Source organism: Geotrypetes seraphini, chromosome 13, assembly GCF_902459505.1.
Source record: "Geotrypetes seraphini chromosome 13, aGeoSer1.1, whole genome shotgun sequence".
Classification (NCBI taxonomy): Eukaryota; Metazoa; Chordata; class Amphibia; order Gymnophiona; family Dermophiidae; genus Geotrypetes; species Geotrypetes seraphini.
Window position 1 is genome coordinate 12,099,422 of NC_047096.1, and position 12,950 is coordinate 12,112,371.

Here is a 12,950-nt window from a genome sequence, read left to right on the forward strand (position 1 = left end):
TTGCCAGGCAGTAGACCATTCCTCTAACTTTTGCAGATCCTTTCTCATATTTTCCACTCCCTCTTCTCATATTTTCTCTTCTCTTTCTCATATTTTCCACTCACTCTTCGGTGTCTACTCTGTTACAAATCTTGGTATCATTTGCAAAAAGGCATACTATTTGTCATGTAGGATTATGATATTGTGCAACAATTCTGGACGTTTCTCCTGCACTGCACAATGCAGGTGGTACTGCAGATATGACTTGTAATACTGTGCATTCACTGCATGACCCTCATGAACTAGATGACCTGGGAAACTACTTTGAAGGACGTAAACACTAACAGTTAAACAGTTTATGCTTGTACTTTGTTGTTCATGTTTATACATTGTATGCCATAATAAAATGATGATTTAAAATGTCATGTTTTTGCTCCTCCCCTACCAGAGACTGCTGCACTCATCTCTCATCTGATGGCAACATTAAGAAGTACATGTCACACGCTTTCAAATGTATATACAGTGATACCTTGGTTTGTAAGCATAATTCGTTCCAGAAGCATGCTTGCAATCCAAAGCACTCGTCTATCAAAGCGAATTTCCCCATAGGAAATAATGGAAACTCGGACGATTCGTTTCACAACCCAAAAACTTTAATACAAAATTATAATAAAATCTTGGTTTGCGAGCATAATTCATTCCGAAAACATGCTTGTAATCCAAACATAAGAAATAATGGAAACTCGATGTGTTCCACAACCCAAAAACTTTAATACAAAATACTATACGTACTTGTATTGCAAGACCTCGCTCATTTAGAACAGTCACTACACTCTTGCAGCGTCAGAGAGAGAAGAACCATCGGCTCAGTTGTGATGTGTGTATACTGTATGTACTTGTATTGCAAGACATTGCTTGTATATCAAGTTAAAATTAATAAAATGTTTTTGCTTGCTTTGCAAAACACTTGCAAACCAAGTTACTTGCAATCCAAGGTTTGACTGTATTAGATTTCCAGGGTTGGTATATTTTCAAAAGAAAAAAAAAATAGTTGCCATGATTTATGAATCAACCCTCAGTATGTTTGTATCTAACTGTACTGTATAGTGAGATTCAATCTCAATTTGATCAAGGCAAACTGGTGCTCATGGTATCCCTTGACATACGTATCCTTAGCCTCTCACTTCAACAACCACTAACTTCTTCTCTGGCATTCTTGGGGTATATTAGCCAGGACCTTTCATATGATCATGAATTCCTGCTGTTTTCCAGCCTATGTAATAAGTTGTGGTATTCCCAAGGTTTGATATTGCCTTGCTCTTTAATTTGCTCCTCAATCCCTTGGCCCCTTTTGATTCAGCATTATGGAATAAGTGGATTATATTTTGAAATGATATCCTGCTATTCACTTAATATTGACCTTTTTTGTTTCAATCTCTCTTCACTTAGCCATTGTCTTGGAACAGCTATACAATGGCTAGAAGAAAATCATCTTAAGCTCAGTCCCAGAAAATCACAAACCCTATGGGTTACACGAAACTCTACTCAACCTGACATGGCCCTTATCAGGTTTAGTCATCCTATCTCTCTTCATACAGTATGACAATCTTAGGTTATCATGTAATTTTGGCCTTAAATTTGATAGTCTGATTTTGGGAGGGGAATGGGCATATCAGGGCATTCTGAAAAGTTGTGCACATTGTTACAGAATGAGTTAGCATGCTCAGCTTGGGTGCCAGCACTTACCCCATGTTTCAGCAGGTGTAATTCTAATACCCAAAGTTAGGGTGCAGAAACGAACACTAAGTGCAATTCTATAAAGGATACCCTTTATAGAACTGTGTTTAGTGCAAATCTTTTCCAGCACCCATTTTTGAGTACCATTTATAGCATCTGGCCTTCTCTGTATTAATACTGTTTCAATACACCATCCTCAACATAGAACAAGTACAATATGCAGTAATTAGTATTTACAGTAGTGTATTTTGCATGAAAGATTATTTTACAAATCTTTAAAGTTTTGATTTTAATCATCAATACTCCCACAGCTGTTTAGTAATTTTGTTTTTGTTTCTTTTGCAATAACTCCACCTCTATCAAAGAGTGGTAACTAGGATTTCCAGTAAACCCAACCCATTTTGAGCAATTCATTACCAAACCATGTATAATGTAGGTGGCTCCTCACCCACCCAGGAATTCAGATGTGAGAATGGACTGGAGAGCTGTCAGAATCATTTATATCCCGAGGGTTGCAGCTCTTTGCTCTAAATACTAATAGAATGAGTAATCAGAAGCTTGTACTTCCCCTATATTATTTATCTATCTCTGAAAAAAAGTGAGCAGCATCCCGGGAACTGACAGATGCTTTGGGGAATGGCATTGATTCTGCTCGGAACTCCTCACCCTCTCCTACTGGAATTTATGCTCTTTCTAGAAATAGAAAAACAATCACAGGTGGTTTTGAAAAATGTTTTAGATAGCAGTACAAGATAATACTGAAAACCAGGTCAATAAAAACTGACTCGCTTTATGCAAAGAGGTCTGAGTACTACTGCAGCAAGCTGGAACTATCTTTTACACACAAAGTTGCCACCTGCAGAATAGCAATTCTGATTTCATGTATCAACTGAATTTGGACCAGAAGCAAAACATCTATGAATGATGGTATACCACTGGATGAGGTTATTTACTTTATGATTATACACAAATAAGAAACATAAGCCTTTACAGCGACACTATTCAGACTTCTTCCCCACTTTAATGACAGCAGAATAGGCAAAGGGATATGTAAGCCTTTTGTTCTAGGTTACTAAATTCATATCTATGCTCAATGGTGTAGTGAGAAAGGTTGGTACACAGGGAGGTGGCACCCAACATCGCTGCACCATGTGACCCCTTACTCTTCCTCGTCGTGCCGTGCGGCCCCTATCTCACAGAGGAACCTGTTTTGTCACATTGAGCTGGAGGAGGGCTGAGAGCTCTTGAAGAAGATTTCATTGCTGGAAGCTGAAGAGACTCTTTTGGAGGGCACTTCTGAGGTTTCTTTTGTAACCAGAGGGCATAACTCTGACTGACAACTTGGAGGACCCATCTGTCTGATGTTATTAGGGTCCAGCGTTGATAGTAATGGGTAAGACAACCTCCTATAGGTGGAGTCTGGGGTGGAGGTTGAGAAATACTAACTATGCTCTCCAGAAGGAAGTCAAAAGGACTGCTGTTGTTTGGACTGAGTTGACAGAACAGTCTTCTATTGTCCCTTCTCCTCCACTGCCAATTCCAGACTTCGTTCCTTTCATCTAGCTGTCCCCTATGCCTGGAATAAATTACCCAAGTTTGTCCGTCAAGCCCCTTTCCTTCCCTTGTTTAAAAGCAGACTGAAAACCCACCTTTTTGATATAGCTTTCAATCCTTAACCCTACTCCTCTGCCCTCCAACCCAGCCAGCTGATTAACCGTTCTCCTTAACTGTATCCAGGACATCTTGTTTGTCTGTCTTGCCTGTTTAGTTTGTAAGCTCTTTCGAGCAGGGACTGTTTTCTTACTCTTTGTGACTCTGTACAGCGCTACGTGTGTCTGGTAGCACTATAGAAATAATTAATAGTAATAGTAATAATAATCTTTGTTGCCTAAGGCGCCACTGAGTTGCAGAAGAGTGGCGATAAATGTGCCTGACTAACTTTCAAGATCCTCTATGGCATTCTTCCCCATTTAATTCCTCTATCTTGGAATGCTGTGAGACCTGACATCACCAGATCTATCCAAAAGCTCAAATTATCTTTCTCCTCACTAAAAGGCATTACCTACATTGGAAAATTAGGGAAATCTCTTCACTTCAAAACTATAGAGCTGAGGAATAATTTCCCTGCCAGCTGCACAACCTGGGCTCTTTCCAACTATTCCGTAGACACCTGAAAACTTGGCTATTTTAAAATATGTAAATTTACGCTTCCCTCTACCACCAACTCCCACTGTACTTCCTTTTTAAGTACTTCAGTGATGAGCTTCACACAATTAACCTTGAGTTCTCAACCAAACCACCTCCCCCAGCCTGCTCTACCAATCCCCCCTCATCACTTACCACTTTGTTCTTCCTTTCCTGAATTACTGAGGAGAAAACTGCACATTTTCTTTCCTCCTCTAAATTCACCACCTGTTCCTCTGATCCCATCCCCACCCATCTCCTTACCACCATATCTTCTATTGTCATCCCCTCTATCTGCTATATTCTCAGCCTATCAATCTCCACTGCAACTGTACCCACCACCTTCAGACGTCATTGTTACACCATTCCTCAAAAAAAAAAAAACCCTCACTGGACCCTACCTGCCCTTCCAACTATTGTCCTGTCTCTCTCCTCCCGTTCTTATCCAAGCTACTTGAATGTGCTGTACACCGCCGTTGTCTTGACTTTCTTTCATCTCAACCTAACCTTGACCCGCTTCAATAGGACTTTTCACCCTCTTCATTCTACATAAACTGCCCTTACAAAAGGCTCCAATGATCTGCTCCTGGCCAAATCCAAAGGTCTCTACTCCGTCCTCATCTTTATTGATCTATCCACAGCTTTAGGCACAGTAAATCACCATCTACTCATTGATATGCTGTCATCACTTGGATTTCAGGGCTCTGTTATTGCATGATTTTCTTCCTATTTTTCCTATTCTATCTTTAGCATATGCTGTGGTGGATCCTTCTCTATCGCTATCCCACTGTCAGTCAGTGTACCTCAAGGCTCTGTCCTGGGACTACTTCTTTTATCCATCTACACTGCTTCCCTTGGTGTTCTAATCTCTTCCCATGGATTTCAGTATGACCTCTATGCCGACGACTCACAGATCTCTCTTCACCTGAAATCTCGATAAATAATCAGTCTCGTTTCAACCTGCTTGTCTGACATCGCTACCTGGATGTCTCGCTGCCATCTAAAATTAAATGTGGCCAAGACTAAGCTCCTTATCTTTCCACTTAAACCCATCTTTCCTTTTCTCCCATTCTCTATTTCTTAACGCCCTCATCCTCCCTGTTTCATCAACTCGCAACCTTGGGGTAATCTTTGACTCATCTCTCTCCTTCCCTTCACATATCCAACAGACTGCCAAAATCTGTCATTTATCTCTCTACAATACTGTTTAAATCAGACCCTTCCTTTCTGAGCGCACTGCCAAGACCCTCATCACCTCTTGCCTAGACTACTGCAACTTGCTTCTCACTGGCTTTCCGTTAAACCATCTTTCTCCCCTTCAATCTGTTCAGAACTCTGCTACACATTTCATATTCCGGCAATGTTACTATGCCTATATTACACCTCTCCTCAAGTCACTTCTTGGATCCTTATCCGTTTCCAAATTCCTCTTACTGACCTACAAGTGTATTTGTTCCACAGTATCTCTCCTCTCTCCCCACACTCCCCCGGCATTCTACTCATGAGCTAAGTCTCTCTTATCTGTACTCTTCTCCTCTATGGCCAATTTCAGACTCTGTCCCTTCTACTTTGCTGTACAGTATGCCTGGAACTGTCTGACTCGGTACATCAAGCTCCGTCTCTGGCAGTATTCAAATCCAGACTCAAAGCCCACCTTCTAACCACTAATATCTGTCTTATAATTCCCTCTGTAATTCCCCCACCTGAGCACTGTGTATAAATGCACCTTCACGTCCAGTTTGTCTGTCGATTAGATTGTAAAATCTTTTGATCAGGGACTTTTTCTTCTATGTTTTGATGTACAGCGCTGCGTATGTCTAGTAGCGCTATAGAAATAATTAGTAGTAGTGGTAGTAATTTAAATGTGTATCTCTAATACATGTTGAAAACCTGATTCTAGAAAGCCAATATTTATACATGTAAATCTATACTATATGCAGAAGGCAAGGGGTCATGATCTGGGTGAGGACTTAGCAGAACCAAAATCTATACACACATTCTCCATTTCAGGAAGGGAAAGCACATATAACATTGGAATTTATCCCAAAATTTTCCCCCTCAAAATTTACAGTTCAGAAAAATTGCAGCCTGCAAACTTAATTAGGAGCTTTTACACATGTAGATTTTTAAAATGGTAGACAAATGTGTATCAGCACTCCCCCCACACTTTTTTTTTTTTTTTACAAAAACACGCAATTTTTAGCGATAACAGCTCAGTCACTCATAGGAATTCTATAAGCGTTGGAGCTGTTACTTCTGCGGCCAACACTAAATGCTATGGTTTTGTAAAAGGGGGGTTGATGTTTTCCACACAGTGGTAAAATGGATACTCCTGCTGCACATAAGCCTACATACACGTGCAATTCCTGAAATACTAGCAATTTGGCCATGGAAATGAGGTTTCAGCCGGAGCCCCTTTGTTTAAAAGCGTGGCTAATATCAATTGCTGCTCTGAACGGAAAACGACCAAAGTTTGGTTTGCTGTTGTTTTTTTTTTTTTTTTTTAGTCAAAAACCGAGGGGTGAATTTCTTGTCCTCTGACGTGGGAAGACCGGCCGTTTTATTATAAACGTATGTGGCAATGTGTATTTAGATATTCGGATAGCGTTAACACCGGAAAGCAAAATGATCTTATTTCTACTGGCCATCTTGACTCTCGTTTTTCTCTTTTTAAAAAACAATCCCAGGGTAGAATGAGTCACGTTTAGTTATCTTTTCCATTGAAATCTCTCCTTCCCCGAGATTCAATAATCGTTTTACGGGAGGGGGGGGGGAATGAATCAGATAAAACAAAAACACCCCCCTTTCTCCTCGCCAGAAACTTTTTTTTTGGCGCGCTTTTCCTTCACTATTATTTTGTTTTTGTTGTTTTCAATTGTTGTTGTTTCGGTTTAAAAATTCAAACGTTGCTCTCCCGCCCACGTCCCGCCCAGCTGGGTGGAGTTGAGAAGGGCTCAAAGGGGCGCCCCTCCCCCCCTCCCCTCAATGTTCGCAACAGCCTCGCGGGCTTTCTCCAATGGGCCTCCTCCTCTTCTCCCGCGCTCCGATCGCGCTCCGCCCTCCCTCTGCAGGAAGCTAGTTATCAAGAGAATTTTATTTCCGATTTGTTCCCGACTAGTCTAGGTGTCGATAAATCAGTGGTGTTTTACTGACAATTAGTATAAGCTAAAAAAAATAAAAATAAATAAAATTTCCAGCGCTCTCTCCCTCACAGCGGCGCTTCACATGCCGCTGTTTCTCCTCCCTTGTCGTCACAGTTGCGAGATCCCGCGCCTCCAGCCCCCCTCAGGTGGTCCCAGCCCCGGTCTCAGTTGGCGCCTCTTTCCTCCCCCACTTTCCCGCCACACCAACTTCCCCCCCACCCTCCGTTCTCGAGCCCATTCTTTTCAGTACGAGAGGGAGGAGGCGGTGTGCCCACGCGGCCGCTTCGCAGCCGACTGCCGCACCGTGATTGGTCCGCGGCCCCGCAGTCGTGCCCCCCGCTGTCGGGGGTGGAGGAGGGCGAGGGGGGGAGGGGCGCGGTCTGGTTGGGCCGGCTCGCTTCCCGCTCGGCCCCGCCCCTCCCTCCCTCCCCCTCGCGCGGCTCCATCCTCCTCGCGGAGTACAGGCGGCGCGAGCGGCTCCCGGCGCGCCAGACACGAGAGCTGAGCCTTTAGGGGAGGAGAGAGAGAGCGCGCGCACCGGGAGGAAGGGCGGCGCGAGGGCTCGGCAGCATCAGCACCACCGCCGCCGCCGCCGGGGCGTAGCGAGAGAGAAACGCCGAAAGCGAAAGATAACGGGAAAGCAAGGCAGCGGAGGCCGAAAACCGCGAGGAGATGCTTCTGTCCAAGATAAACTCTCTGGCGCATCTGTGCTCCAGTCCCGGGGGAGACCTGCCGGGCAAGCTGCAGCTACCGACAGGTGAGACCGGATATGGCTTTTGCAAAGCGGGGAGAGGCGGCGGCCCCTCTCTCAACTCTGCCTCATCTTCTCCATCTCTTCTCTCCCTCCCTCCCCCCCCCCAAACCTGCAGGAAGAGAGAAGGAGCCCTTGGAGAAGCTCTACCAGGTCGGTCCCCTACTGGGCAGCGGCGGCTTCGGTTCTGTGTACTCGGGGATCCGGTTGTCGGATAACGCGCCGGTAAGTGCCGATCTCTACTCCTTCATCCCTTGCTCATCGGTGCATCTTTGACCATGCTGCAGTTGCTGGGATGGGGACCTACCGGGGCTTTAGGATCGGTTGCCTATGTATTCTTCTTTGCCTTTTTTTGCATGCAGGTGGCCATCAAGCACGTGTCCCGGGACCGGGTCGTCGACTGGGGAGAGCTGGTAAGTTGCAACAATCGCCTCCGTGGCTGGTGTCGCCAGATGTTGTCGTCAGTCGTGACCCTGAGGATTCCTTTTCGTGCTCTTTTCTCCGCAGCCCGGCGGGACCCGCGTCCCCATGGAGATCTTGCTCCTGAAGAAGGTGGGCGCCGGCGGCGGCTTCCGAGGCGTCATCCGCCTGCTGGACTGGTTCGAGCGGGCGGACAGCTTCGTGCTGGTGATGGAGCGGCCGGAGCCGGCGCAGGACCTCTTCGACTTCATCACGGAGCGGGGCGCCCTGCCCGAGGAGCTGGCCCGCAGCTTCTTCCGACAGCTCCTGGAAGCGGTCCGCCACTGCCACGCCTGCGGGGTGGTGCACCGCGACATCAAGGACGAGAACATCCTGGTCCACCTGCGCACGGCCGAGCTGAAGCTCATCGACTTCGGATCGGGGGCCCTGCTCAAGGACTCGGTCTACACGGAGTTTGATGGTGAGCCCCCTTGAGGCATGCAACAACCCCCCCCTCCCCCAGATCGTGCACCTAGAAAGCAGAGGGGCTTTCAAAAGGGCAAGAAGTTGCATGGGCACAGGCGCCTTTTTCTTTTGCTAGATTGCATGTCTGAAACTTTTTTTGTTTAAAATATTTGTAAAATTTTGTGATTTAATAGCAAAAAGTCATTAAAACAGAGAAACCTTTCCCCCTTTTTTTAAGTCAAGGGAATTTTATATACAGAAAATCATTAACAAACAATAATAACCCTCCCCTTTATCCTCACATATTAAATAAAATAAGAGAAAATTGTGACATAAACTTTGTCATATTAGGAAGATATTTTGTAAGAAAAGACTTTTCCCCTTTTTGGTGACGGACCTTATGAGCACTTGGAAACGAGATATCTAAGTGGTGCTTTGGCCATCCCAAGGGCTGTTCAAGGTCACACCGTCAAAGCGATCAAGAACTTACGGTGACTTGCTTGGCTCAGTGAAGAGGGTCCCTGCCCAGCTCTGATCTTGCCGGGGGGAGAAGCCCTAGGTCGATATTGCCCAGTAGGAAACGGGATGTAAATGCATTTGCAGACGAAGTAAGGGGGGGGGGATTCTCCCGATTTCCTTTGCAATTAACTCGTCCATCTGAAGAAAAAAAAAGTTTCTCACGGAATGAAGCGTTGTGGGGATGGGTGGGAGGGGGGGGTCGGTGGGTGGTTTGGTTACGGTCAGCTTTTCTTCCGCTGGGGAATCAATTTGAGGTTTTAGGTCACCCTTCGGGGCGGGGAATGGGGAATTTCACGGCCTTGGCTTTCAAATGAGATGGAGTTTCCACAGGTCAGGGGAAGTTTTTGAAGATGAAACCACACACACACACAAAGGTCTTTTTTGTTTAATGAGAGTCAGTGGAGAAACTGAGAATCGCACGGCAAAGGTTTTTCCCCTTATGATTGAGACGGGGGTGGGAGACGATTTCATTTCTCTTAAATATTCTTGCCCTGTTTACTTTCTGCATCTATGAGCAAAACAGTCCCGAGATGCAGTGATCAGGCTGCTTTGCTTCCCCTTAAGTTTACTTTCGTCGTGGTTCTGGTTGTGTGTCCCGTGTTTTCTTTTCTACAATGGCGTGCGTGTGTTTTCATTGTAACGGCTGTCCCTCCCCCCCCCCCTCCTTTCCGTCGCTAGCAATAAGCTGCTGGCGCCCTCTGGTGGGCGACTGGCTCTTTTTTTACAACCTAAAGTTTGTAAACAAAGCCCGTCACATGGCTTCAAAGCGGCTCTGACCTCCCTAGCCACCTCCCTTCCTGCCAGATGAGAGCAGAAGCCGCCAAACATTACAGGGAGAAAAAAAACTACCACATGCTTCGTTTTTATTGGGAAAGCCTTGCCAAAAAGTGCTTAGATACATTCTAAGCACTTTTTGGGGTTTGTTTGCAAATGCCTTGAAGATGATTGAATGGATCCCTCATTCTAATTAATTTAAACCCGAATACTTAAATTATTTGTCTAAAACAATTTAGCATGATTTTGTCTTTGCATTTTGATATGAGGAGCTTTGACCTCGGGTGCCCACCCCTTAACTCAGTGACAGAGTTATTTATTTAATGTCCCCAAAGAGCTCAGAACGGGTTACAGGTTAAACATATATAATTTTTTTCAGTACAAATTTACGATACAAGTTTTTTATCCTAACTTGACATTGGACCCTTGTTTTTATTTGTAGGTTCTGTTGTTTTGTTTACCTTCCTAACTAGTGGGATCTTTTTTTTCCCCTATAGGTACTAGAGTGTATAGTCCTCCTGAGTGGATACGCTTTCACAGATATCATGGCCGTTCAGCCACTGTCTGGTCCTTGGGTGTATTGCTGTATGACATGGTCTGTGGGGATATTCCTTTTGAACATGATGATGAAATTCTTAAGGGCCCTGTGTTGTTCCGGCGGAGAGTGTCATCAGGTAGGCACAGTGCTAAAGTGATTCCTTTTTAAATTCTGTAAGAATTCATCTTGATTTGTCTTTTACATGCCATGGAGCATTAAGAGTATTTTATCATAAAAGTCCTTTAATAAATTCAGCAAGATTCAGCTCATTTAGTTTTCTTCTGTACCTGGAGTATACATCTTTTTTGCTTCTTTAATCCATTTGGAGTTGTGCTAAGCCCTAGGTATCGAGAACTCTTTTTTTAAATTCAGTCTCAGCTTCTCAATGTACATTTGAGACTGCACAGTGAGATGCAACATCTTGCCAGGTTCTCAGATCATGCAAAATACAAGTAGCAATGACCTTCCAAAACGCGCTGAATGTGTGAGCTAGGGACCTGGGGCAGGCCCAGCAGGTCCAATAAAATTAAGTACATTGTACAGGTCTTAAGAGAGGAAGAAAAGCATTAAGGGATCTCTACCTAATAGGAAAGTGCAGAAGCCGAAAGTTTTTGTTTGTTTTGGTAATTTTCCCAATTTTCAGTTTTTTATTTAGTTCATTTTAAATTTAAAACATTTGAATGTGCTTTAGAACATAATGTGTGTTAAATCATATGTTATTATACAACGGGTATGTTAAAGATGCAGTAAAGATGTTTTTAGTTGATTTTCTGTGGTATGTCTTGAACTATTGTGTGAATGTTTTACTGTAAACCGCTTAGGAATAAGCGGTCTAGAATTTTTTGAACTAGATCATTTGTTTTGATGTGATATTAACACTGTTCTTTCTCCTTCCCCCTTTCAGAGTGTCAAGATCTCATTAAATGGTGTCTAGCCCAGCGACCCTCAGACAGACCATCCTTTGAAGATATTCTGAACCACTCATGGATGGAGGAGATCATTCTTCCACAGCAGATGAATGAGATCCACCTTCACAGTCTGTCCCTGGAATCCGGCAATTAGATACCTTGCCATCGAGCCATAGCCCTCCTAAAAAACTTCATAGAGAGCGTGGCTATACCACTGTCTGGGGGGCTCTGCAAAGAAGGATGGGCTAGCTTGTACCATTATGCACAGCTAGCTATAGCAAGCTGCAGAATTTTGATTTATTCTGGGAAAGACTGACTAGACCTCATTCACCACTGGGCCCAATGTCTTGGGCAGGGTGGACAAGGGGCATGATGAGTGCCTATGCGGTTTTATTGCATCTTCACTTCCCACCATCATCCGAGTGCCTTTCTGCTGTGATCTAGGCCCTGCTGAGAAATACTTGAACCTTCCTGCGCTGTTGCTGCTTGTTACAAAAGACTGACCTGGTTCTCCTCACATTGTTTTGTAGGGACAAGATGGGGATTGGAGGGAGGCAAGAAGGCTTAGGGGGTAGATCTTTGATAATTTGTACTCATTGTTGGAGAGGGGGAGGGGGGGTAAAATCTTGTCAGAATTTTGCTTTGCATTTCACATTTGCAGCTAAGGGTGCCATTGCAAGGGCACAAACAATGCAGCTCCTACAGAAGAATAAAATGGAATATGAAATATGTAAATATGTTCAGATTGTATAGTAAGTTGGTTGTACAGACTGTAAGTAGATGTGATTACAGATTTCAAGTTGTGAATAATGGTCATGGTTTGAATTTTCTTTATTTAATTTTTTTTTTGGGGGGGAGGGGAGAGATTGTAATTTATTTTCCACCTTTGAGGAAACTTATTTATTTATTTATGTAAAAAATTAGCCTGCACTGAATGGCATTGCGGAAGTTGTCCAGCATTGTCTATGACCTGCGGGTTTCATGCACTGCCCAGCGCTGTTTCATGTTTCACTGCTACGAGTTCTTATAAAACTGCGCAGCAGAAACTTTCATTGTGTATAAATACCAGGGCCATCATTTGATAGGTTCTTTGTACATGTGTTAGTATGTACTAGTATTCTGTAGTGGTCTAGAACTGATCACTTTGAATAGGGAGAACTTTATATAATTGTAGGACATATGTTGGTATTTTGTCACTCTCTGGGGCTGTATTCACTGCCATACAGCCCAAACATTTTATTCCAGTTGAATTGTAAATGAAAAAGCCTTATTTTTATACTGTACATATTTAAATAAAAATTGTTTTAACTGAAGTTGTCTGCTGGCATGATTTTTCTTCCCTAATCAGTCAACATTTTCTAATGCTGTCCTCTGGAATACAGTATACCTTTCTAACACAGGGACTTACTTCTCTGACACCTTAAGAATCCTCATATGACATGTATTCAGTCATGCCTAAAAGGGCACCTTGCAGAAACATGCAGATGAGCCCCACCTTCTCACAATGACCCTTCCCCAACTTATCCTCACTCCAACTCTCCTGACTCCCTACT

At 43.9% G+C, this 12,950-nt stretch overlaps 1 protein-coding gene across 1 annotated transcript; it reads left to right on the forward strand.

Annotated features, from left to right (window-relative positions):
• Nucleotides 1–7,479: 7,479 nt before the first annotated feature.
• On the forward strand, nucleotides 7,480–12,704 carry PIM1 (Pim-1 proto-oncogene, serine/threonine kinase). The gene is made up of 6 exons (XM_033919174.1): nucleotides 7,480–7,800; nucleotides 7,913–8,019; nucleotides 8,157–8,207; nucleotides 8,302–8,674; nucleotides 10,449–10,625; nucleotides 11,394–12,704. The coding sequence occupies exons 1-6, from the start codon at nucleotides 7,716–7,718 to the stop codon at nucleotides 11,549–11,551; spliced, it is 951 nt and encodes a 316-aa protein (XP_033775065.1). The 5' UTR covers nucleotides 7,480–7,715; the 3' UTR covers nucleotides 11,552–12,704.
• The last annotated feature ends 246 nt before the right edge of the window (nucleotides 12,705–12,950 follow it).